Below are 25,993 nucleotides of genomic sequence, written 5' to 3' on the forward strand. Positions count from 1 at the left end.
ATACATATATGTAGGTGATCCTGAAGATTCTTAACCTTACTTATGTAACTGTCCTCATCTTGCCACTGTTTATTCTATCTCCTGACCCTTTCATTAGCCCAGGATGTTTACTTCTGCAGTTGGAGCGCCATCTTCATGAAGCTGCTGGACCCCGATCCCACATTCATGTTTAGTTTTGAAAATCGGGCCACCCATCCCTTTTACAAGGCCTGAACGGTTTCCTTGACAAACTATCAGTATTCTGTTGCCGATTCCCTGGCCTATGCTTAATTCCACAGTCAACTACATTGAGCTACCATTCCCTCTGGTTTTCTTTTGATAGCAACCCAGATTCGATGGATATTATTGAATTGCTTGTCTTGGTAGGAGGAAGAATAAACTACAATGTTTATAGAACAAGGAACGTCCTTTTTTGGGACGTGGATGTGGCGCCGCGGTAGAAGGCGCAGATATGTTTGGCTAGGCGATTTGGTGCTGTAGATCGTGAGTTCGAGGCCCGGATAGGGCACGAGTCAATAAATTGTCATGCTTTGTTAAAGATGCTCCATTGCTGATAAATGGTATTTTTTCACTATCAAAAACAGGAGGAGACGATTTAGTATTTTTCTTCAGTTACAAAAGTTACTTGCTTTATTTACACCATTACCAACGGTTAAAAGTTTGAGCTTCTAATTCTGGTTCTAGTTAAAAATATGAAAAATAATTAATTGCATCTCGAAAAAAATTCCGTGGCACTATATCCGATATGGAATGAAGTACTGATTGCGCATGCACCAAAGGCGAAATAGATTATTTTATATTATTTTTTGTTTTAATTAGGCATATATATACACTTGTTTTATTTCGGATTCATATCATTTGTCTATTTATATACATGTATAATAATTACCATATATATGTGGGAAAATCGACAACCTGCACGTTATTTCTCTTCAGAAGTGCTGGCAAAAGGATAATGCATTCAAATTTATTGTCATACATTAGTTTACCTAGTCTTGGTTAATCAAAATTCAAGATCAAAGGGTATGTCCGATGTCTTGTTTTACTGCAACAGTTGTGAGACTGAGTTGGGGAATGTATGAACACTGAATGTTTAATGACGATATAAAACATATATATTATGGTAAAGGCATTGCAAATTTCTTAAACCACTGAAAAACCCGTAAGTAAACAAAAACAAATACAATTTTGAAGTAGTCCTCATTTTATTTTAGATCATGTTACCAGAATATACAGAACATGTATAATCATCAGTTTCAAAGAAGACCAGCATGTACAAGTAAATAAAGATGAATACACAATGAATTTAATTTTGTTGGTGCCAATGTGAAAATTGCCATGTAATGCCAACAACGACAGAATGTATTATGTTTGAGCCCGAGAATCATGCGATATTCAGCATTATTGTTTCGAGGAGAGATACCAGATTCCAAATGCATCACTCAGCATCCTGGATTCGCTCCTCTTTGACTAAATGTGTTTGTTTTGAGAACGGCATACCAGGCATTTAGACCGTACCACAATGGCAACATTTAAGATAGTCGAGCGTGAGTAACTACAACTTCACTAAATGTAAAAACAATACTAACGGCATATGGTAACTTATACATGAATAAGTGTAAACTATACGAATTGGCTAAATGACTCACTCGTGATATCACATTCATGATAATGTGTGTTGGCAATACAATGACTAACTTTACTTCAATCTTTAAAGAGATCGGTATTTTAAGCAAAATATGAACGTTTTCTCATCATACATCGTATCAACTCAACATTTCATCGTTTCATCAACATTGTGCATGAGTTTTCTCATGTGTTTTAGCCAAATTTATTTTATCCCATGCAAAACTTTTTTTTATCAAATAAACGTTTACAGTCTGTGTTTTAGTCCTTACTTGCTTTTTCTTACTCTGAACTTTTATCCTGATATTAATGCATGACTTGTAGTTTGGCCCTAAATGACCTTAGTTGTCGATGGGCCGTAAAACTCAAACAAACAAACAAACAATCTTTATAGTTAGTAAACAGTACTCAATTGAAAGTTCTGGAAATTCTGGAAATTATAATACCGATATAATATTGAATATAAAACAATACAATGTACAAATTTCTCACAGAAAAACTGACAAAGACAATAAAATAATAGTGCATTTCTTTTCTACTGTTGTGTTCAATGTTTTCTTTTGATGATTTCAGGCGATATCGTACACTGCATACAGACAACTTGTTCGATGGTGTTGGCGTTTTTTGTGGGGAAAACTGTTCGAGTCCCACTTCCTGTCTGCGCAGTTCACATCATCAGACAGACTTTTCCTGGTCAAGATGGAAATGATTTCACCGGCTTCAATTATGTTGATCACTGAAATCATTCATCACACACTAATCTTGATTGCAGTGATGATATTGCGTCCTGCTTCGATGGCATATAAAACAAACTACACAGAGCTGGGGTAGATCCATCAGTATGTCCTGGGACTTTGCCAAAGTTGTTGTTTTTACCAATCTGATGAAAATACAGATCCTTATTATCACTACGTTTGATATGAGGATCTGACAACATCCCATTAGGGGTCACGTCAGGATGACCTTTGGAAATGGCCAATCAAATTGGCACTGCCAGAATCTTGACTGGGGACGAACTAGTTTGAAAAAGCTGTCCGAATTATTTTCTTGCACGTAGTCATCTCGCCCAAAGTGCATAACAATGCTAAATGTATATGCTTACTGGGACGAAATAGCGTTATCAATTGACGTAGAAATGTGTAGAAAATGTATTTGATTGGAGTACACGTGGTAAAAGGTCATCCGAACGTGACCCCATATGGGATATTGTCATATCCTATATTGAACGGAGTGGTTAGAAGGATCTGTATTTTAATCAGATTGTGTTTTTACTCGATGAAATGTGCTTTGCAGCAGCTCATGGTTATGATAAAACAATTAATGTATAACATGTTGCCACAATCATGTTCAATTGATGAAAATGAAAAAAAATGTATATAATATTTGTATTAAATTCTCTCCTCTCAATTTGACTCATTGTCGTCATTTTGAATAGCATGATTACTTTAGCATAGTCACTTTCCAATTATCTAGAAGATACCAAACCAGACCTGGAGTTAAAACAAGGTAACGATCTCCAATTTTTAAGATGAGACAAATAAAAGTAATAATGCTCCAAGGAAATCAATTATATTTGAAAATCAGTATACTTACTGTAGGTTGGCTCTGTCTTGAGTTCACGGACAGTATAGTTGCCCTTTTTGTGTTTGGGGGGACAATGTTCACACAGGCAGTGCCATCTTTAGAAACTGCCAGCTCTCTTTCTCCATTTTCGTTAAAATGAAGAGCAGTGAGGAGAAGTCTGCAAGAAAAAAAATAGGAACTTGTAATTCGGTGAAGTAGTGGGAAATACATCATGATAATACTTAGAACAAAGTATGACTTCACTTGAAACAGCATTATATATAATTCATATTACCATTGACACAGTTACTATCAATCAAAAAGCAATTTATTCTTTACTCGAGATATAAAATCAAAGACAGATATATTATTTGAGAAAAAAAAATCTTTCTTACCGACACACCATCCCATAATAGGAGAACCCATGCATTTTTGGTGCAAAATGGTTTACAACCGAATGATATCCTTCCAGTTCTGAAATTTGTTTGGAGGTAGACAGCATTGGTATGTCCAGTTTTGTCTGACGGTTGTCCAGCAGTGGGAGAAGTTTTCCAAAACTTTTCGTCCCTGTGAAATAAATAACACTTTTTAAAAAAATCAAAGATATTTTAAAGTTGTCAGTATGCAAATTCATGTAAACAAACAAAAACAACTGCTTACTTTAATACTTATAAATTCAAATGAAATAAATAAAATTAAAAACAAATTTCAACTTTTACATTATACAGTTTCAATTATTTAGCCATTTTGGGACAAAGAAGTAACCGTGGGACAAAAAAATCAAGGCAATTTACCCCTTTATCAAGACACACAGAACGAACACAAACATAATATGATACGAACAGTGCGATGGGGCAATGAAAATAGACAAGTATTTAGTAGATTTATTACTTAGCTATCAAAAACATCTTTTTCTACATGGCTCTTTAGTACCTGGATTTAGCCACCTCTTCCTCCGTTCCTGTCCTCTTAGATGGGGTGTAGGCACTTTGAAAACCGGTGACCATGACCCTCATGGATATTCTGAATGTGGTTCCCTAACGATCGCCACTTCTGCATCATCATCTCATACATCACCATCATGGCTGTAGATGCCGCAACCACGAGTTTACAAATGGTTTGTGTTGTTTTTTATCCAGCTGCTGCAGCTGAGCTCACTTAAGACCTTCTCCCATGGTTAAGGCCAACAATTTCATTTTCAGAACTGTACAGCGATTCGACGAAGAGATTTATCTATATATCAGAGAGCTAAATATAAGTGTTGACTTTTCTCAGACCTGCAGCGATCGAGAACGTTTAAACCTCATATAAGAGAGCTTAAATATAAAAGTGTTGACTTTTCTATCCAGTTCGCTTGTCAAAATCTTTAAAAATAGATGACAATGTCACATTATAAAACATTAATTATATATTTACGCACTTTTATCCATATATAAGAGAAATCAGTTTCTGGTCTAATTGTAACTTGTTTTTGTACTAAATCATTTCGTTTTCTGCAATTAATTCGTTGATTTGACTTATTTCTAAAAAAAAATTGAAATCATATCATTTAATTTGATTTCATTAATGAATTACCTTTAGCAACATGCAACACATCAACACAGTGCTTGGTGTCAAGCATGTTCTCACCACCTATTTCCGTATATTATAATCTCCACCAAGTAATATCTCAATCGAAAATTCATTGTGTCCATTAACAGTGACGGTTGAATCCTGTAAGTCATGAACTTCACGCCACAAATCAGATCTGCCCATTGGCAAGCTCATAGTAAGTTTCTTTGGCATTCATCACACAAAGGGGGGTAATTTCCACTTGCAGATCTACATCTCTTTTCATTAATAACAGGTACAGGATACATTCACAACATGCAGGCGTTTACCAAGGTCGGTACCGTCCCCTGATAATTTTATTTAACCTTTCCATCTGGAGCATTCTCCATCTTCTGCAGGTAAGGAACTCAAAACTCCATAAGTTAAGTTTTCAAGGACTTTTGGACTACCAATCCACATTGGATTTCAGGGTCCGTAAATCAACAAAAGAAAATTAGGGTACATATGTTATAAAAAGTTATCAACTTTCCCCTAATTACACATCCAAAAAGTCCCGAGTTCAAAAGAAATTAATGATTAAAAATTCGATATCCAGAGTGTTTGAATATGCATTTTCAATCGTAGACGATCACGTGACTTTCCAGACCAAACAAAATGGCGTGCCCAGTCAAAAGTGTGTCGGTCATGTTAGCAGGAACTTCTACGAAGAACTTGTTACTTATCATGAACAAGTGAATGTTTTGTTATGTGATAAAGTTAAAGAGTCCCTCAGAACAATATATATACATTAACGTCGTGTAAACAATACTTCCATTCGGTCATTTTGAGTGTTTACAATACGGCGATCGGTTTGACTATGCTTTGCCTAATTTCCGGGGGCCACCGGAGGGATTTTTGTGGGAACGGTATTAAAACTTCGTATAAAATACGTGTTGCGATACCATACAACGTACTAGACAAGATAATAAATTGTACAAAAATGTACCAGATATATAAATAATGGTGTTGATAAATAATGAAAAAAGACAAGACACATCGTAGTATATAGAGACGAAAATGGTTCTCTACATGTAAATCTCTGGTGATATTTTTTAAAATAAATATCTCAGACGATATTTGACTTGCCTTGGATAACCATATAACTTGTTTTATAAAGGTCCAAATGAAATATAATAATAAATCAAATAAAATAAGCACGGAGAGCAAACTTGACATAATATGCATTTTTGTTCAATGTCATATGTGTATACATACATACATATCTATTAGTTAAATAATCACCATGTACCGCCATAAACGAGTATAAAACTTAATACTTGTTATTGTATGTATATTTCTGATATTAATGTTGGAAGAGCTCCATGTTCGTTAAAAACATGATGATAAATTTCTAGTGAAACTATAAACATTTGGTTATATGATTTCAAGGATTACAGAAAATAAAAAAAAAAAAAAAAAAAAAAAGAAAGAATGGGGTTGAGGTTGCAATAAGGTGGTTTAATGTGTGTTAAAAGTTCTGAATGTCTAACATGCAATTATGTATATATTTTCTGTGTAGATAATGAAGACAGCTCCCTTAGTGAAATTTGTGATGTACATGTACATGATAGCTTGCCAATGAACCATATAGCTACCATATAATACGATGTCCAGCCGTGAATTTGCCTCTGAATCAAATAATCAGAAACATGCATAATAAAAGACCTAGATGTTTCTTATACAATCATATTCATGCACAAATAGCACATTCATATGCATTGTATAGTGTCATGTACACATATTGTGCATTGAATTTTAAGTCAATAGAAAAATGACTGGAGTTCAAAATAGCATCCAGTAGCAAATAAGCTGACCATAGCATGTGATTATCATGTCATCAGAGTAATTGCATTAAAATTCATTTTTTAGTATGTATATAGTCTAACCTGGTGGAAAAACTAACTTTATTAGTTGTTTTTTGTTAGTTTATCTTTATATATTCAAGCAATCCTAATTCCTTTAGTGTGATCTTGCTTCAAACACTAATTATGTGAAGTTGCTAAGCTAAGAGCTTGTACATGTATAGACCTTGATTGACCTGGACTAATTAGAAGTTATTGTCAGTCTATTCCTTTCTAAATCAATCAAAACTTTGCAACTTAAAATAGTCAAAAATGAAATGCAATTTAACAACGTGCATCACAGGCTATTGTCTCTACAGATATATGGATATTCTTATATATATGTGCAATCTGTGTATTACACAACAACAAGATTTTTTTTATTACACATAGGGATATATGTATATCTATAGAGCCAATATCTTGAGATTTGACACTGACTTTTGACCCAAATAACCTTTGATCTAGATCCAGTCTTGTTTGCTATTTATTTTCTGTATTTGAACATTTCTGAAATGAACACTACATAATTAAACAACTCAGACAAATGACATATATTATTTTAATTGGTTTATTGTTCATAAATTAGAATTACATCCTTGTCCCATATAAATTATTCAAAAGTTATACACACTAGGTGTGTAAACATGCAATAATCATTATCATTCCTTTTTTAGCTCACCTGGCCCGAAGGGCCGGTGAGCTTATGTCATGGCGCGGCGTCCGTCGTCCGTCGTCCGTCGTCCGTCCGTCCGTCCGTCCGTCCGTCGTCCGTCTGTCCGTCAACATTTCCTTTAAATCGCTACTAGTCATAGAGTTCTGCATGGATTGTAACCAAATTTGGCCACAAACATCCTTGGGGGAGGGGGAACAGAACTTGTATAAATTTTGGCTCTGACCCCCCGGGGGCAGGAGGGGCGGGGCCCAATAGGGGAAATAGAGGTAAATCCTATAAATCGCTACTTGTCCTAGAGTTCTGCATGGATTGTAACCAAATATTGACCACAAACATCCTTGGGGGAGGGGGAACAGAACTTGTATAAATTTTGGCTCTGGCCCCAGGGGCAGGAGGGGTGGGGCCCAATAGGGGTAATAGAGGTAAATCCTTTAAATCGCTACTTGTCCTAGAGTTCTGCATGGATTGTAACCAAAATTAGCCACAAACATCCTTGGGGGAAGGGGAACAGAACTTGTATAAATTTTGGCTCTGATCCCCGGGGGCAGGAGGGGCGGAGCCCAATAGGGGAAATAGAGGTAAATCCTTTAAATCGCTACAAGTCATAGAGTTCTGAATGGAATGTAACTAAATTTGGCCACAAACATCCTTGGGGGAAAGGGAACAGAACTTGTATAAATTTTGGCTCTGACCCCCCGGGGGCAGGAGGGGCGGGGCCCAATAGGGGAAATAGAGGTAAATCCTTTAAATCGCTACTAGTCATAGAGTTTTAAATGGATTGTAACCAAATTTGGCCACAAACATCCTTGGGGAAGGGGAACAGAACTTGTATAAATTTTGGCTCTGACCCCCCGGGGGCAGGAGGGGTGGGGCCCAATAGGGGATTTAGAGGTTAATATTAAAATTCCTTCAGAAAAAAATTAAACAATGAACCTGTATTCAGAAGATTACTTGGCATTACAAACCAGGTGAGCGATACAGGCCCTCTGGGCCTCTTGTTCATTTGTGTGAAGAAGAAATGAATAATTTGAAAATATCCTGGTGATAATAGTAAAGAATTATGCTAGGTTTGTTCTGTCCTTCCTTCTTGAAAATAATTTCTTTCTGGTTCATAATGGGTACATTACTGGCCCTGCAGGTAGGGCGTTAGAATTGTACCTGCTGCCCCTATTGCATGATCGTAAAAGGCGACTAAATTTAGGATCTTATCTTTTCTATTCTTCCTTACTGACTTTATCTTTCCTAATGCCTCCCTTGGCACCGCCTCACTTTTGGCCTTGAGATGAGCGTTCGCCCCTGTGAGGAAGGCTCTGGGTTCTGTCCCCTGGCCGAGACACACCAAAATATATGAAAGTGGTAGTTTCTGTTCTGCTTAGCGCTCAGCATACAGGGAGTGGGACGACTGGTTCGCCCGTTGTCAGTATAATGTGACCGGGTGAGGTGTGTTGCCTGGTGTCTTCGGCGGCATGCTTCAGTGATATAGCACTATAAAAAGGGCAAAAGTTCCACTAATACAAGAAGATTATAACACGAATATATACCGCAGTCTCCCAAAACACGCACCTCCCATAACATACACACGCAACACACCGCATACAAGGGAGGGCCGTCCTTACATGACCATAGCTGTTAATAGGACGTTAATTAATCAAACAAAGGGTACATTACAAACAGACTTTATTTTTTACTGTCAGTTTTGATCTCAGAGATACATGTAGTTGTTTTTCCCTTTTATTTTTGGGCGAGCTGCCATCACATCTTGCACTTCTGTCATCTGGTTGAAGGTCCCATATATTCTATAAAGAAAATGTGGAGTAAATGTCAGTTATGTACATAGATAAATACTGTATACATGCATGTACATATTCTTTCAGTGTAAGCCTACATGTAAATCAAACTAGTTCCAATTGTTTTCTGTCAAACACAAATTTATAACAATTACACAGTTTTTGAACACATTTATCAAAATCAAACCTCACTAGATACTAAGTTAGTCATTTATTGAATTACAGAGGTCTAGGCATTTTCATGTGAAGAGTAATGGTTCTAATTAGTGCCAGAATTTATGTAGCCTAAATATATTGGACATAATATATAATACATATTTAAAAAAGTCAATTACTATTCTTTACTCACACCACTTATGATGTATTGGTGTGAATTTTATATAATTAAGACCATCAGATAGGATAACGAGTACGTGACTAAGTGACTGTAAGTCTAAAAAAATACAATCTTATACACACGAACACTGATGAATTAAGTTTGAAAGTGGCTTCTTTAATACAATAATATCCATAGCATACAGTAAAAGGATATATATCACTGATATACATCGATACACAAATAGATATCAGAAAAGATATCACACTCCTGACGCTGTAAGCCTGTAACAGTAGCTACATGTATATCCTACATGTATAACACTGAAGAATGTGATCATCTTTTAAGGAAACACGTACATTTTTTTGTATAATATGACTCTATTAATGCTTCTGTTGTAATCCATGATTAAATCTGTTATATGTTCCCAAATTTATCAACACTTTTCCTGATTTCTAATCTCTTACAGAATATAACCCACCCTACCCCTTCGGGGCCCCACTCACCTTATAGAGACGAAGAGAAGTCAGTTTATGTGGTTTTGGTAGATCATTCACAAATCATAGTTGTTGTCATAGCTCGAATTCGTTTCCATATAATACTCTTAGCAATTCAGAACATTTTTTAGTTGATATAATTTCCTTATTCACTTCGAATCAGCAGTTGATTCTAAGCCGGCGAGCTTTCACTGCAAAGCTCGCTCCATTGCGGTAAACAACTTTTATTTCCGGACATGCGCAAAGTAGCATTTCTAAGCTTTGGAGGCGTTAACTTTGACTTTCTGTCGGACCGCGCGTAAGTCTAAAATAAAATTTTGTATATTTATATCTTTGGACCTCTTAACTTTCTAGACTTGTAATTTGGGGAAAGTTCATAACTTTTTAGGGCTATTACACCATATCTTGTCATTTTTTGTTTTACAGACCCTGAAAGATACGGATCATGCGGCTTTAATCCAGCATTGAGTTTATTGATATGTTCTTGTAGCACATGTCTTCTGGGTAATTCCTTATTGGTTATTAGAGTCTCCCTCTTTTTTTCTCCGATTTTCATCTAATCAATACAAGTACCTCTTTCTTGCCATTTTCTCTCTCAACAGATACAGACAAAGGCTTTATATTCTCACTCTCCAAAAATTCAAAGGCTTTTTGAAAATTGCTTTCTCCACTTTTCTTCATTTAGACTGGTCAGACTTAGTAAGATCTGAAAATTTTCGGCTATGAAGTTTAGAATATTCTGGCGTATGGTTTTGCTGCTTCATAGCAATTGTTTGCACCAACATTTTGTTTTCTTCTTGACATTTTTTTGTTCCTTTAGAACAGTTTAATATTCATGTCTATCTACTGGGGCTTGCCATTCAAATTGTTGATCAAGAAATTTTCTTAATCGAAATCCACCGGCTTTACGTTTTTTATTAAAGATTAACTTTTACAAAGATTTTGTCTTCAATTTTTCCAATGACCTGACGAACATAGTAATCATTCATTGGTTTACCTCGAAACTGTTCACTATCAATAATATCAAACAAAATTATTTTTGAAACCAAAACTATCAAAATCAAAACCACTTCTATTTGTTCTAGTATCAAGTAAACTAGCTTCAGTATATAGACTTGTATATACTGTAAGTGGATATTTGTCTCTTTAAATTTAATCACTGTTGAGAGGTTCTTTAAATATTTTTTTGTTTCCTGGGGTTTTTTTTTTTTTTTTTTTGGACGAATATGAAGGTCAACATGAAGCGTCGGTCAATAAAGGCTTCCTCCACATGGTCAGGGAACAGCAGAAAGTTTTTCAAAAGCTTTTGTCGGCTCAGCCAAAATCTTATTGTTCCAGTCGGTAAAAGGAGTCTATTTTGTTTGTTTGTTTGTTTGATTTATTAACGTCCTATTAACAGCTATGGTCATGGTATGTAAGGGGACGGCCTCCCATGTATGCGGTGTGTTTGCGTGTATGTTGTGCGAGGTGAGTGTACTGGGAGAGGAGACTCGCGGTATGTTCGTCTGTTGGGTCTTCTTGTATAGTGGAAATCTGTTGCCCTTTTTATAGTGCTATTTCACTGAAGCATGCCGCCGAAGACACCAAAGATTTTCATCAACAACACCCCACCCGGTCAACCTTTATACTGACAACGGGCGAACCAGTCGTCCCACTCCCTGTGATGCTGAACGCTTTTATCAAGCAGGAGCAGAAACTACCACTTTTATAGACTTTGGTGTGTGTCTCGGCCAGGGGACAGAACACAGACGCCTTCCCTCCCCACAGGGAACCGCGAACGCTGCAAATCAAGGACAAACGTTGGAGGCAACCGGGTGCCTAAGGAGTGGCATTAGGATAATGATAAAGTCAGTTAGGAAGAGACAAACAAGATCAAGATCCTAAATTAGTCGCCTTTTACGATAATGCAATATAGGGGCAGCAGCAGGTACAAATTCTAACGTTCACCTTTCTCAATTACCGAATACGGTATTCGAACCGACTCCCGACCCCTTGAATTGTCTACTTGGCAATCTTTATTAACAACTCTGCGTTTGTCCCGGTGTGTTATTTTGAGTGTATTGTTTCCCTCCGCCAAACACATTCTAATTACTTGCTATTCTTCTTCTGACCATTATAATGGACATTATAATGCTTCTTTCACCGGTATGATAGTGTTGCAGGTGATTAAGGTTCTTTAATACTGTTCATTTAGGTTGTTGATCTGTGTTGCGAATAATTAGACGGGCCCAGCACTATGCAAGCAGCAGTGATTTCGCAGCACTCTTTGATGAATTCATTCAAATCGATGATGCCATCCTGGAAAAAATACGAAGATATAGATCTCCACAAAAAAAATGTAAGTATTCAATAACTTATATAACGTAACTTGGCTAAACCGAATGCACAAGCATATTTAGTCGTGATATCCAGGTTTCCAGATTGTATAGGTTTTAAATACTAGAGATGAAGATCGGGTGTTCGGGTTTTATTAGTTTAACGTCCTAGTAACGGCCTGGGTCATGTAAGGACATGCCATGTTTGTTAGATGGAGGAATACTAATGTAGTGTACTTACACTAACGACTGATCGCTGTCATGATCATCTTAAATGCAACAGGATAAAAACCAGTAGTCCAGTTAATTCTATCATTTTGTAACCGTGCGGCTGTGATTAAGACATCTAATTCCATATTTGTACATGTTTACCCTGTTTAGAAATATTATTAAGGACTGGTATCGGTGTTTCCAAATTATTTGAAGCCATATGAACTACATGTAACTAATTACAATATCAGAAACTACACATAACTGTACAATACATCAACATGTACATGTCTACTGTACTGCATTCTGATATGTAAGTTATATACTTTTACTTTAAAGAACTAGTTACTATAGCAGTCTAATTGTATGTTTCTGTGTTGAAATGTTAAATGTGAATATACAATTCTTTATACATGACCTCAGTGAACTTCAGACAGGGCAAGTTTGTTGGACCAAAGATCGGGAAAAATAACCCAACAAATAAAGTTTGAATTGAAATTGGCCGTTTATTACAAAACGACAGTTTAGAATTATATATTGAAATACAAACATTTCAATAACATAAAATTGTATCCAGCATTCTTAGGTCCTAGGTGGGGATAAACCACCGCCCACCTAAAAATGAATTTGAACAAAACACTATTGGAGGAAGCAGGGGAGGGAGGCGGGTTCAAATTAAATCATGCAACAAACTGACCTTGACCAGTGTCCATATTGGTTATTGCAGAGGCTGGAATGACTCTGCGTACAGTGTAATTAGGTTATATAGGCAAATTAGTGCGCGTGACCTATCACCTCCTTCACCCTGCGCCCTCCTTTTGTTTAAAACAGTACAATATAAAGTACATAGCCGAGGGACTATACTAACAAATGTAATCCCTTCAGCATGTATAAAATATATTAAAATTACATTTTAATTGTTAATTATACATGACCTCAGTGAACTTCAGACAGGGCAAGCTTGTTGGACCAAAGATCGGGAAAAACAACCCAACAAATAAAGTTTGAATTGAAATTGGCCGTTTATCACAAAACGACAGTTTAGAATTATATATTGAAATACAAACATTTCAATAACATAAAATTGTATCCAGCATTCTTAGGTCCTGGGTGGGGATAAACCGCCACAATGTTATCTGACCATGTAAATACATGATCAGAAACCATACCCCACCCGAAGCCCTGTCTGAAATATATCGATGATGTTCCTAAAAAACATACATTTAAACCAGTTTTTAGGTAAAACAAAATAGCATGAACAAATATAACTAAGTAATAAAATGTAATCTTCAACAATTGTATATACAAGTTCAAGTTACAATGCAGATGGTTATTGAAGGATGATATAACCGGAATGAAGATCGTTTAGAAAATCCTCGCATTGATAACTTCTCGATCAATCACACAACAGATGGAAAGTACACGAGAAATATGAAAATGAATCAAAGTTGCAACACAAAGTTCCATACGTAGATACATGTTCATACAACACGAATTTTGGGATTGATTGCTTAAAATGAGTCGGGAGTAAATTTCAAAGTCATCACAATTCACGGTCCAACTAATTTGTAGGTCCATATTTCACGATGTCACTATCACATATTCACCTGAATGGTCCATTGATTAATTTCAAGTGCAAGTACACTCAAATCACGCACTGGTCGGTAACATAAGTGTCCATCATTATCAACCTAGTTATCAATGAAGATCAAGAGTGACATATGACATCCAGGCACACCGTCTTATAACATACAACATATGTAACATAAAACAAAACAAAATAAGACCAAAGTTACACTTAGTGCCACCAACCTCGACCCTATGCCCAGATTGAGTGGAACTAGCAAGGAATCCGTGAATATATATGTATATTCCATGGTATTAAAGAAGACGTAAAAAATGTCAAATACAACTACAATAAAAGATAAATGAAAACATAAGATACTATTATATTTATCCTTGTATACATTTATAAGATTCAATAATCTCGACCCTATGCCCAGATTGATTGAACGGATAAATATATATAAGATCCAAAATTAAAATGACAAAATAATTGTTATAAAATGTACAATGATACTGGTAACAAATAAACAGTATGGTAACAAGATGCACACTAACTAGGATTTAAGTCACCTCGACCCAATGCCCAGGTGATTTGAAATGTGACTGATATCTTGAAAAGCCTGGGTAGCTTAACAAAATGTCTCCTATACAAGGACACCAATCATATACATGGGCAATGAAAAATTGATCTGTTTTACAAGATATGGGGAAAATGGGTGAGGTTGTTAACTGATCACCAAACAAACCATTAACTCTATGGTGTGGTGACATCGAAAAGGGTAGGAAGCCGTATATAACGTTTAAAAGCCATAGACTTCCACCTGCCCATCTGTTGGATTTCTTCGTCCGGAACCCCGGATGCAGCAGCTGTACTGGCAGCGCCGATACGGAAACTATGACTTGTGTACTGATTGGGTCGGAAACCTGCCCAAGCAAGAGAACTGCGGAGACAGGAACTAAAGTACTGGTAAGACACTGGGACATTACTAGGAAAGGTAAACAATGGACCCGGATAAGTGCCCCGCAACTGGACAAATTGAAACAATGCCGTGACTGGGCAAGTGGTACTATTCTGTTGTTTTGCATGAATAGCAAGTACAACAGGGCGTATATTGTAATTGCCTTTGAAAGACCTGAAAGTTAATTCTAACTTTGTCGGCCGTCCACTAGTTTGAATGATCTGAATATCCTGAAATTGCAGGACATGTGACTTAACAGTGTTCACAGCCATCTCTCCTACCCTCAAGAAAGCATGAAATGCTAATAAATACATAGCACGTAACATACAAACCTGATAGTGGGATACGGCAGTATGTGGTAAAGACTCAACTAATTTACTTAGGATGATGGGAGTAATAGGTAGTCTAGTATCAGGGCGATAAGATCCCCGCTGTATGGCAGAGAGCATCTTTTTCACTACAAAGGACTGTGTAGGGTCTGGATGACCCGCTAACCTATTGATGTAACCAATAGCAGCTGTGTATGTGGAGACAGTTGATGACGCCATACCTTCATGATTTAAGTGTGCAATAAAGTATATCAAGGTGCTCACTGTTGTAGGTAAACATGATTGAAGGTGAGAAGTTTTAAGTACAAATTGTTCCAGTGATTGAAAGGCGCGTTTGTACAACGCTTGGGTCTGAGGAGCTATGGCCTGCATCAAGAGTGTCTGTACATGGCTTGTTAGATGGTTAACAGGTTGTCCGGGATAGAAGTCGGATCCCTGTCCATGTGTGGAGCCAATAGCCGAAATCTGTCTACCTGTAAACGAGACAGATGATCTGCCAAAACATTACGTTTACCTTGTATATGTTCAGCACAAAACATAAAATTTAATCGAAGAGATGTTAATACTAGCTTCCTAACTAACTTCATGACCGTAGGTTCTTTGCTTGTGTGCGTGTTAAGCACTGCCACTACAGCTGAATTATCACAGTGGAAGAGAATGCATTTATTTTTAAGGGCATTGCCCCATAGCTGTACAGCCAATACTATTGGAAAAAGTTCTTTAATGGTAATATGGTATTTGTTGAAAACATGGGGCCATTCCCCAAAAAACCATTGTGTTCCCAACACAGCACCAAAACCTAAACCGCTTGCATCAGTGTAAAAATGCAAATGGGTGGAGGACTCCCATATATCAGGCAGAAATAAAGTCACCCCATTGTAGGACTGAATGAAATGTTGCCAGGCTTTAATGTCAGCCTTTGCCTCACTTGTCAAACGAATATGATGATAATGTTTGGTCAGACCTTTTGTCAGATCAATCAATCTGCGCAAGAAAGGACGGCCAGGGGCAATCACACTACATGCAAAATTTAGTAACCCAATCAGTGATTGCAATTCTCGTAATGTTACTTTTTTCTTCCGAATGAATGATGCTAAAAGATTGCCTATTTTATCTAGTTTCTCTCTAGGTAATCTAGCTTCCATTTTTACACTATCGAGCTCTATGCCGAGAAATGTTAAGGTAGTACAGGGTTGTACAGTTTTACTGTGCTTAATTGGGACCCCCGTGATTTTACATAGATGTAAAAAATTATTCAAATCTGTTTGACATTTGTCAGAGTTGTTTGGGGCGACAAAAAGGAAATCATCTAAAATGTGTGCCACCCCCACACCTTGTAGTTTGTGTTGTACAATCCATTGTAAAGATGTGCTGAATTCCTCAAACAAGCGACATGAGATAGAGCAACCCATAGGCAGGACTTTATCATAATAAAAATTTTGGCCAATTTTCATCCCTAAAAGACTATAATCGTGAGGGTGGATTGGTAAAATCCTGAAAGCATTTTCAATATCGGTTTTAGCCATAAGGGCACCTTTACCGAAATATTTGATAAGACCAATAGCATCAGACACAGTCTGATACTTCACATAAGTGTCTTCTGAAGCTATACCATCATTGATAGAGCTACCCTCTGGATAGGAAAGGTGATGGATTAGACGAAACTCATGAGGTTCCTTTTTTGGAACAAGTCCTAAGGGGGAAATTTGTAAATCTGAAAAAGGTGGATTCGCAAATGGACCTGCGATTCTACCAGCTGAAATTTCTTTAGTCATTTTCTCATTTAGAATGTTAGCATTGTCTAAAGCTGATTTCAAATTTTTCGAATCTCTGAATGCCCTTGTTCCCTTGTATTGTAATTTAAATCCAAATTTAAATCCATTTTCCAAAAATTCTATTTTAGAAGAATCATAACCCTGTAAATATTTGCATAATACGGCATAGTTGACAGGAGTAGGCAAAGTAGGAGGATTAAATGCACCCTCATCATTGTGAATTTTTTGGTCTGTTTGGGTTGGGTTTAGCTCCACCCCCTTGGGAGTCGGAGTTTTTCTTACATTGTTGATGGCTATGCTGCCCTCCACATTTTGAGCAGACATGGGTATTAGCAAATTTGCATTGGTTTCCTCTTGAGCAGGACCCTGATTTGAGAAAATCCCAACATTTCCCCTTTGGGTACTTGTTGGGTTTGTTGCCCTGAAAGGGCTGCTGGGTACTTGCCTTGGATCTCAAACCAATACTCAATGCTTGCATGTAGAGCTCATTATTCAGCTCATCCCAAGCCATAGCAGGATTAAGCTGCTGCCATTTACGAAAGTTACTGTCATAAAACATTGCGGCAGCAAATCCCGACCGTCTCGCAAGAGTTTGTATGGTGTCAGCATACTTCATGAGGCTGACGGTTTTGGTTGGATGGGCCAGAATGTAGACAGACACATAAATGTGAAATGCCTGCACCCACTGATCAACCGATTTAATTTGAAAAAGATTTGTGTTGTGGGATCACGGCCAAATTATCCCCTTGGACCTGAATTTTAAATTGATCAGGGTTTGGGGAATGTGACAGCAAGCTGTCAAAGTCCACAAACTCATGAGCCATAATTTTTGCTCTAATTTTATCATCTAAATGCACATCGAGCGGTCGGGATATGCTGTTGTAAGTATTGTTTGTAGTATGAACATTACATGTAAAGTTATTAACAACGTTTGAAACCGGTGCCTGGATGTCAAAAGGCTGATTGGATGTTTGAAGCATTACAACTGTCTGTGAGGTGGACGGCACTGGAGGCACAGACTGTGGTGATGGGAGAAAAGTTGTTGAGGGACCCTGGGGTAGTCACCGATGGCTGTAGGATTGGTTTGTTTATTCAGCTGAGGTTGTTGATGCAGTTGTAGCTGTGGGGTGAGTTGAGGCTGTTGGGTTGGTTGAGGAACCTGCAGTTGTTGGGCGAGTTGAGGCTGATGGGGGAGCCCTACCGTAGACTGGGCCGGTGTTGACTGGGACCCATTTTGGAAGGTGATGCCCTTCTGCATCATCTGCCGAAGAATTTCCGCCGCCAGACCTTCTGTTGACGGGAATGCTGTAGAGGCCATAACCTCTGTTGCCGCCTGGGACTCAGGATTTGGCGTTGAAGCAATGGTTTGGTCATTATTTTCAGCAGGTGTCCGAGTTGCTCGCCTGTTTACCAAATTATTATTGATTGCAGCTCGCCTTCTTGATCTGCGTATAGGTCTCGTGGCGTCTGTAAAATATAAATTTGTGGGACAAGCACAAGTAAAAACAGAATACATATAAACGAACAGCACAGATTTTACAGCCTTAGTGAAAGATGAACGGCAACAAGTGTTACCCTCAGTATCACGCACTAAGCAGACACAATAACATGAAAATATGTCAATTATAAAACCAATGAAATTATATATGGAATATTATTTCTGTATATTAACAATGCGCATTATGTAAGGGAAGTAACCATGATTAAAACCCAGGCGCAAGAGACATATAATATAAAATTGGTGTTAAACTGGTTAAAACCCTTGGACACCAGAAATATACATGTTGTTAAACCGGGTACACACCCTGCACAACAGAATATCAAATTGTTGTTAAACCGGGTACACACCCTGCACAACAGAATATCAAATTGTTGTTAAATTGGGTACACACCCTGCACAACAGAAATATCAAATTGTTGTTAAACCGGGTACACACCCTGCACAACAGAAATATCAAATTGTTGTTAAACCGGGTAAAAACCCTGCACAACAGAATATCAAATTGTTGTTAAACCGGGTACACACCCTGCACAACAGAAATATCAAATTGTTGTTAAACCGGGTAAAAACCCTGCACAACAGAATATCAAATTGTTGTTAAACCGGGTACACACCCTGCACAACAGAAATATCAAATTGTTGTTAAACCGGGTAAAACCCTGCACAACAGAAATATCAAATTGTTGTTAAACCGGGTAAAAACCCTGCACAACAGAAATATCAAATTGTTGTTAAACCGGGTAAAAACCCTGCACAACAAAAATATCAATTTGCTGTTAAACCGGGTACACACCCTGCACAACAGAAATAACAGATTGTTGTTAAACCGGGTATGAACCCTGCACAACAGAAATTAATAAAGTATTGTTAAATCGGGTATGAACCCTGCACAATACATACATACCTTGATAAAATGTTGTTATAGCAAACAGCAACAATTGTATAAAATATTGAACAACAATGTTGTGCAATAACTTAGAAATATACAATTATGACGAAGCAGCTACTACTTGAATTAGTTCATATAGATCTATAAGAAACAAATAACAACAGTAGGCCCCTCCGTGAGCCGAAGTTGTCAAGCCATGGGACGTTGTCTAATTATCTAATTAATATCAGATTTAGTATAGGCCTAATCAAACAATCACTCAGTTAATTTATCATGCAAAATTCAGACCGCAACGCGAACTGTGGTAACTATAGCTGGCTTAGGAATATAATTGAAGAGAATAACGTACCATCACGTAATCGTTTCTGGGAACACGTGCTCGCTAAGTAAAACGACACATTTAGAAATGAGTTGATAAACAAGATAGGCGGATGTACTACGGAAAGCTATAGAGTTGGGCGGATGTAAACAAACTCCGCGCAGCCGCAATGACTACCAAGCTCGTGGTGTGAATGAATAGAGTTGGGCGGATGTAAACAAAGTCTGCGCAGTCGCAACGTGTGTTCATAGTACTACTAACCTTATACGGAGCGGTCACGTGGCTTCGCGGCCTCCCTGTTTGCCGACGTAAGTCCCCAAAGGACTGCCCCACGCACTGAGTACTTGTATTTACGTAACCCTTTGTCCGAAAGATGTACTCCATCTTTGCACAAACAATCAAATGCAGCGTCCTTCAGACCTTTATGTCGCCAGTAAAAACAACCTTCAATGGATCCACACATTGACTTTACGACATCATTAACACTATCTACGCTATGATTGTAATCCTGCACAGTGATATGTCGAGTTTTCCCGCGATAGAAAAGTTGCATAATCCCAACCTGTTGCACAGAGAATCCTTCGCGTAGCCACTGAGCTATGGAAATCAAGTCTCTCGCTAAGCGATCTCGAACATTTTCAAAGTCTCTCGAGTCAATATCGTTGCCTCCAATCTGGAGTAAAACTATCTTAGGCTTAATTGTCGATATGGCATCAGACATACATGAATAGATATCTCTCAATCGACCTCCACCTTTACCATAACAATGAACACTTATCGAGTCGTTGTCAAACCCCAAATTTGACCATTCACCCGTTAAATCATCACGTAACCGACGTATAAAACTGTGGACCGATTATCATAACGTTCATTACATCACGGTCATCCATAATCACAAACGGGAAAGTCAAATAAAATCATGCAACAAACTGACCTTGACCAGTGTCCATATTGGTTACTGCAGAGGCTGGAATGACTCTGCGTACAGTGTAATTAGGTTATATAGGCAAATTAGTGCGCGTGACCTATCACCTCCTTCACCCTGCGCCCTCCTTTTGTTTACAAACAGTACAATATAAAGTACATAGCCTAGGGACTATACTAACAAAATGTAATCCCTTCAGCATGTATAAAATATATTAAAATTACATTTTAATTGTTAATTATCTTCATATGGAAAGATGTTTTGTTATGTTTCTCTATTTCTGTCTTACAAATATTTCAATAAATGATAATATTCAAACTACATATATGGAAATATGTATGTTAAACTTAAGAAAATGAATAAAAAGATTATTTTTACCTCGAGTAATGTAAATGGAGGAGTTGATTCCAATGGTAGAACAGGGACTGCCATCTTCATGTGCCATTCATCTGTATCAGTCTTTGAAGATCAATGAAATGCATTTTAGATATATATTATGCAATGTTACAATAAATCTGGCATAATTCATAGTTGTAACCTTTGCAACAGTTAATGAGTATTGACTTTTTATTTATAGAATTACCTGATATACATTTCTTAAAAAGCAAATTAAAAAAAAATGTTTTCCTTCATATTCTCTGCTATGATGCTGTGGTTAGAAATAATCACCATTAAGGAATTAAGCTTACAGACAGACAGTGATTACTGTAATAATTGAAATAATAATAAACTTTATTTATTGAGGATGGATTTACATGTTAAGCCAAAGGCCTATCTACCACATGGTCCTCAAATACATGATACGCTTTACTCCACTGGTGTTGGTTTGAGATTTTGCCTACAAAATGTACCATCACTTTGCAATGGCTACTGACAAGCTATATTATTTGTATTGCACACATGCAACACATGTAAAGATTATAAATGTTAATGCAGCTGTTTTTACCTGACATGACTGTCCGTCTTTGAAAGCATCATTACCTGTTGTAAAAGATGTAAAATGTTTATAACGATTTTTGTAAGGGGAAACGGTATTATCATATATGAAGGAATATTATGATATGTAAAAAATACTTTTGTCAACTAAGCATTATTTTGAGCATTGTGACACAGGAATATTAATACTTTATTTGAATTATTATCACTATCTTTTTATAATATAAGTAGTAAAAGGATATATGAAAATATGATTTTTGGTGTGACAGTGTCTTTTTACCTTGAAATTGTTTCCTTTTCTTTGTTCCAACCTAGAGAGAAATCATTGAAGTATTAACGGAAACGTATTGATTTTAGTCTACAATGATATCTCAATGACAGGCAACGAAGCCAAAAAACATCAAAGATGAAGTTATGTTGCCAGGCTGTGTTCACATTTTCAAAATGTAAAAGTTACATTAGATATCAGCACATAAATTATTCATAGTCTTCATTCACTCATTCATCATCATCATCATCATCATAGTACATATATTCACTCAATTTACAACATCATTCATTAATCACCATATCCCAAAGTAGCAAATTATATTTGATTACCATTATCACACTCAGTAAACAGCATCACAATAGTTACAGATTAAATGATTGTTGATGTCTTTATGAAAAGCCCCTAATTCAAAATTGGAAAATACTTTTAAACACATTCTTAATGAAAAGCCTTCAAATTGCGAAGTTTCGGGTTGAAATAAATAGCTTATATTTGAGATAAGTAGTAGTACCTGACACTCTCTACAAATGAAATGTGGCGGTTCCTGCTTTTCATCAAAACCAAGACAACATGGATGATACCAGTCTTCGCAGCATTCACACTGCCAGTATGTTCTGAAAGATAAATTTAGATATTTAGAGAAATATTGTCAGCAAACAGTTTCTAACATAATATGTTTGACTTATTCGACTACCCGGTATCATGGTATTCAATCCACATAATAATGATACCGTTATTACATAAATATATATCATTAATTGCATGGAAATTGTATATGATTGGAAATCCAAAACATATTTCCGGTTTATTTATTGTAATTGATATTTCATCACGTGACGTGATGAAATTGAGACATCTATATACTTCATTATCATATTAATTGCTGAATTAGAAAGTCGTATAGGTGCCATTATATATTGCCTCATGCATGTTCATGTCGTCACTAGGATAATGGGAGGAAAATCTTTCCCCATCCCACACTTTGTTACTTGTGGTATATTTACCTGCCATCATTTTTTTCTTTTGCAGACACAAAATGTGTAAGCATTCTTCTTTACCTTTGGGTAAACATATGAGACGCGTTTCCTCTGTCAAATATAAGACAAATTGTCTTTCGTAATGATAGAAGTAATTGACATGTACATATATAAATAATGTGGTGAAGCAATATTTCTAGAGAACTATTGTAATATCATATGTACATTGGTCATTTGAACATGGAAAGAATTTTAACACTACAATTTTGAATTTTTTCATAATGCTGTTACGTAAGTATTTGAACATTTGGTGAGTTAAATATCCAGTTTATTATAGAGATATTTATGTTAAGAACTGTAAACGAAATTAAAGTATCAATGAAAGGAAAGGTAAGTAAAAAAACATTAAGGCCAGGTAAATTCTAACTGTAAGTACAACATGCATGTGAAGACACATACCTCTGTCTTGGTTTTTCCTGGTCTCATGCGACACTGTAACAAAAGAAACTTTCATATGGAATTATAGTGTTACAGTGGTGTAAATCAAAACTTTATTTGTTTTAAATTGTAGGTGTTAAATAGTTCGTCTTATTTCTTGTTTCCATGAAATGAATATAAGTTTATAGCATCATTATATATGAACTTCTTTAGATTTCAGTAAAGGAGATAAATTAAGCACAGAAAAGTCATCGATTAGAAATACTTTCATCCTACGACTTGTTTCTTTAACGGCTGGCGATTTGTCATTGACCGTTGCATTGTATGGAGTTTCCTGTTGTTTCTCTGAAAAAAAGTCAACATCATTGAATTGCACCACAATTAAGTCATTAAATTTGCAAGCAATATGTTCTGACATGCTGTTTCCAATAACTACACAAATCGCATTATTGTTGATGCTTTTCCAACTTTTTAAAATCACATGGAAATGGACAATACACTAAATATTAGGTTTCATAACCATTGCGATTATGTGGCCGTGAGTCCATGAATAGATTTCAGTAAAGGAGATAAATTAAGCACAGAAAAGTTTTGTCAAGCAGACAAACAGTCTTCCTACGCACTGGTTTAAATTCAATGTTTCAATATATATTTCAAAAACATTCTTCATCGATTAGAAATACTTTCATCCTACGCACCTGTTTCTTTAACGGCTGGTGATTTGTCATTGACCGTTGCATTGTATGGAGTTTCCTGTTGTTTCTCTGAAAAAAAGTCAACATCATTGAATTGCACCACAATTAAGTCATTAAATTTGCAAGCAATATATTCTGACATGCTGTTCCCAATAACTACACAAATCGCATTATTGTTGATGCTTTCCCAATTTTTTTTAAATCGCATGGAAATGGACAATACACTAAATATTAGGTTTCATAACCATTGCGATTGCGTGGTCGCGAGTCCATGATCTGTAAGCTATATTGTTTAAGCTATCTGGTTATCGATGATAAACGAAGATTAATAAATCTACATGACAACATCAATTTCTAACACACAAATCTTGACAGGAATGTGTCCGTGTGTGACCGCATTACTCACCATAACCACATGTCATGATTCGCATGGCTATCCTTTTCCTTTCTTGCTGGATGTCATTTTTGGTCCATGATAGTTCCAAACTCTCCTTTTTAAGGAAGTTTTCAGCAAACTGAATGTATATGCATAATTTATGGTTTACTGTCAAGATATGATATAAGTCTGATGTCAAACTCCATGCTGCTTGGTAGAGTGCATGTTTTAAATAGATAATGTGATATAACCATATAAATAATGTATTAAGACATTAATGACCATTGGCTTTCGATGACAAATTGTTCGCAAGTGGATGAATTTGCCGAAATTAAATGAAAGCAACATAATCACATAACTACATTCCCTTGTCACTTTTATTATGTTAACAAACCAAATCATATGGAAGACACCTAAAACATATGGCAAGCCGTTTTGGTTTCTACCTATTATATACAGACATCTTTTTTCAAAATAAAGATATTATTTCTAACACGGAAATGAAACCTAAATAGAGATATCTTTAATTAAATACAGATATCTATATTTCAAAAGGTATAAAATACAAACACCTTGCCATAAAAACATAAAAATTATGATGTTACTGATGTTGACATGGTAACATCAAATAATATTGCCATCAATATGACTGCTAAAAATATACTGTCAACGATAAACGGGTTTCCTTTTATAACTTAACAAGAGGCCCAAAGGGCCTTAACGGTCATCTGACTACCTTGACAATAGTAAAATTAATTATATATGGTGTCACTTTGTCAGGATCATGTCAGGATCATTTTCAATTTCTTTCAACAAATTTTATTTCAAACAAAAGGCCCAAGGGCCTTTAAATATAGGAAATTAATTAGATATAGTGTCATGGTAGTCATCTAACAATACTTTGTCCGGACCATGTCAGGATCATTTCATGCAAGTTTCAGCCAAATCCCTTCGGTAGACTTGAGAAGAAGTTCAAAATGTGTTTTCAAGATGGCGGCTGTGACGGCCATCTTGGATTTCGGATTGACCCGAAAAATAACAACACTTTGTCGGGACCATGTCAGGATCATTTCATGCAAGTTTCAGCCAAATCCCACTGGAAGAACTTGAGAAGAAGTTCAAAATGTGTTTATAAGATGGCGGCTGTGACGGCCATCTTGGATTTCGGTTCGACCCGAAAAATAACAACACTTTGTCGGGACCATGTCAGGATCATTTCATGCAAGTTTCAGCCAAATCGCACCGGTAGAACTTGAGAAGAAGTTCAAAGTATGTTTTCAAGATGGCGGCTGTGGCGACCATCTTGGATTTCGGATCGACCCGAAAAATAACAACACTTTGTCGGGACCATGTCAGGATCATTTCATGCAAGTTTCAGCCAAATCGCACCAGTAGAACTTGAGAAGAAGTTCAAAATGTGTTTTCAAAATGGCGGCTGTGGCGGCCATCTTGGATTTCGGATCGACCCGAAAAATAACAACACTTTGTCGGGACCATGTCAGCATCATTTCATGCAAGTTTCAGCCAAATCGCACCAGTAGAACTTGAGAAGAATTTCAAAATGTGTTTTCAAAATGGCGGCTGTGGCGGCCATCTTGGATTTCGGATCGACCCGA

The 25,993-nt window shown here is 36.6% G+C and overlaps 1 protein-coding gene and 2 pseudogenes across 1 annotated transcript; all 3 read right to left on the reverse strand.

The window, feature by feature from the left end:
* Positions 1-2,278: 2,278 nt before the first annotated feature.
* On the reverse strand, positions 2,279-5,199 carry LOC138311521 (uncharacterized; annotated as a pseudogene).
* Positions 5,200-15,527: 10,328 nt separating this feature from the next.
* Positions 15,528-17,753, reverse strand: LOC138311518 (uncharacterized). Its single transcript, XM_069252837.1, has one exon. The coding sequence runs from the start codon at positions 17,372-17,374 to the stop codon at positions 15,671-15,673; it is 1,704 nt and encodes a 567-aa protein (XP_069108938.1). The 5' UTR covers positions 17,375-17,753; the 3' UTR covers positions 15,528-15,670.
* Positions 17,754-18,137: 384 nt separating this feature from the next.
* Positions 18,138-20,862, reverse strand: LOC138311519 (uncharacterized; annotated as a pseudogene).
* Between the last annotated feature and the right edge of the window lie 5,131 nt (positions 20,863-25,993).

The sequence above is a fragment of the Argopecten irradians genome, unplaced genomic scaffold (genome assembly GCF_041381155.1).
Source record: "Argopecten irradians isolate NY unplaced genomic scaffold, Ai_NY scaffold_0040, whole genome shotgun sequence".
NCBI classification, from domain to species: Eukaryota; Metazoa; Mollusca; class Bivalvia; order Pectinida; family Pectinidae; genus Argopecten; species Argopecten irradians.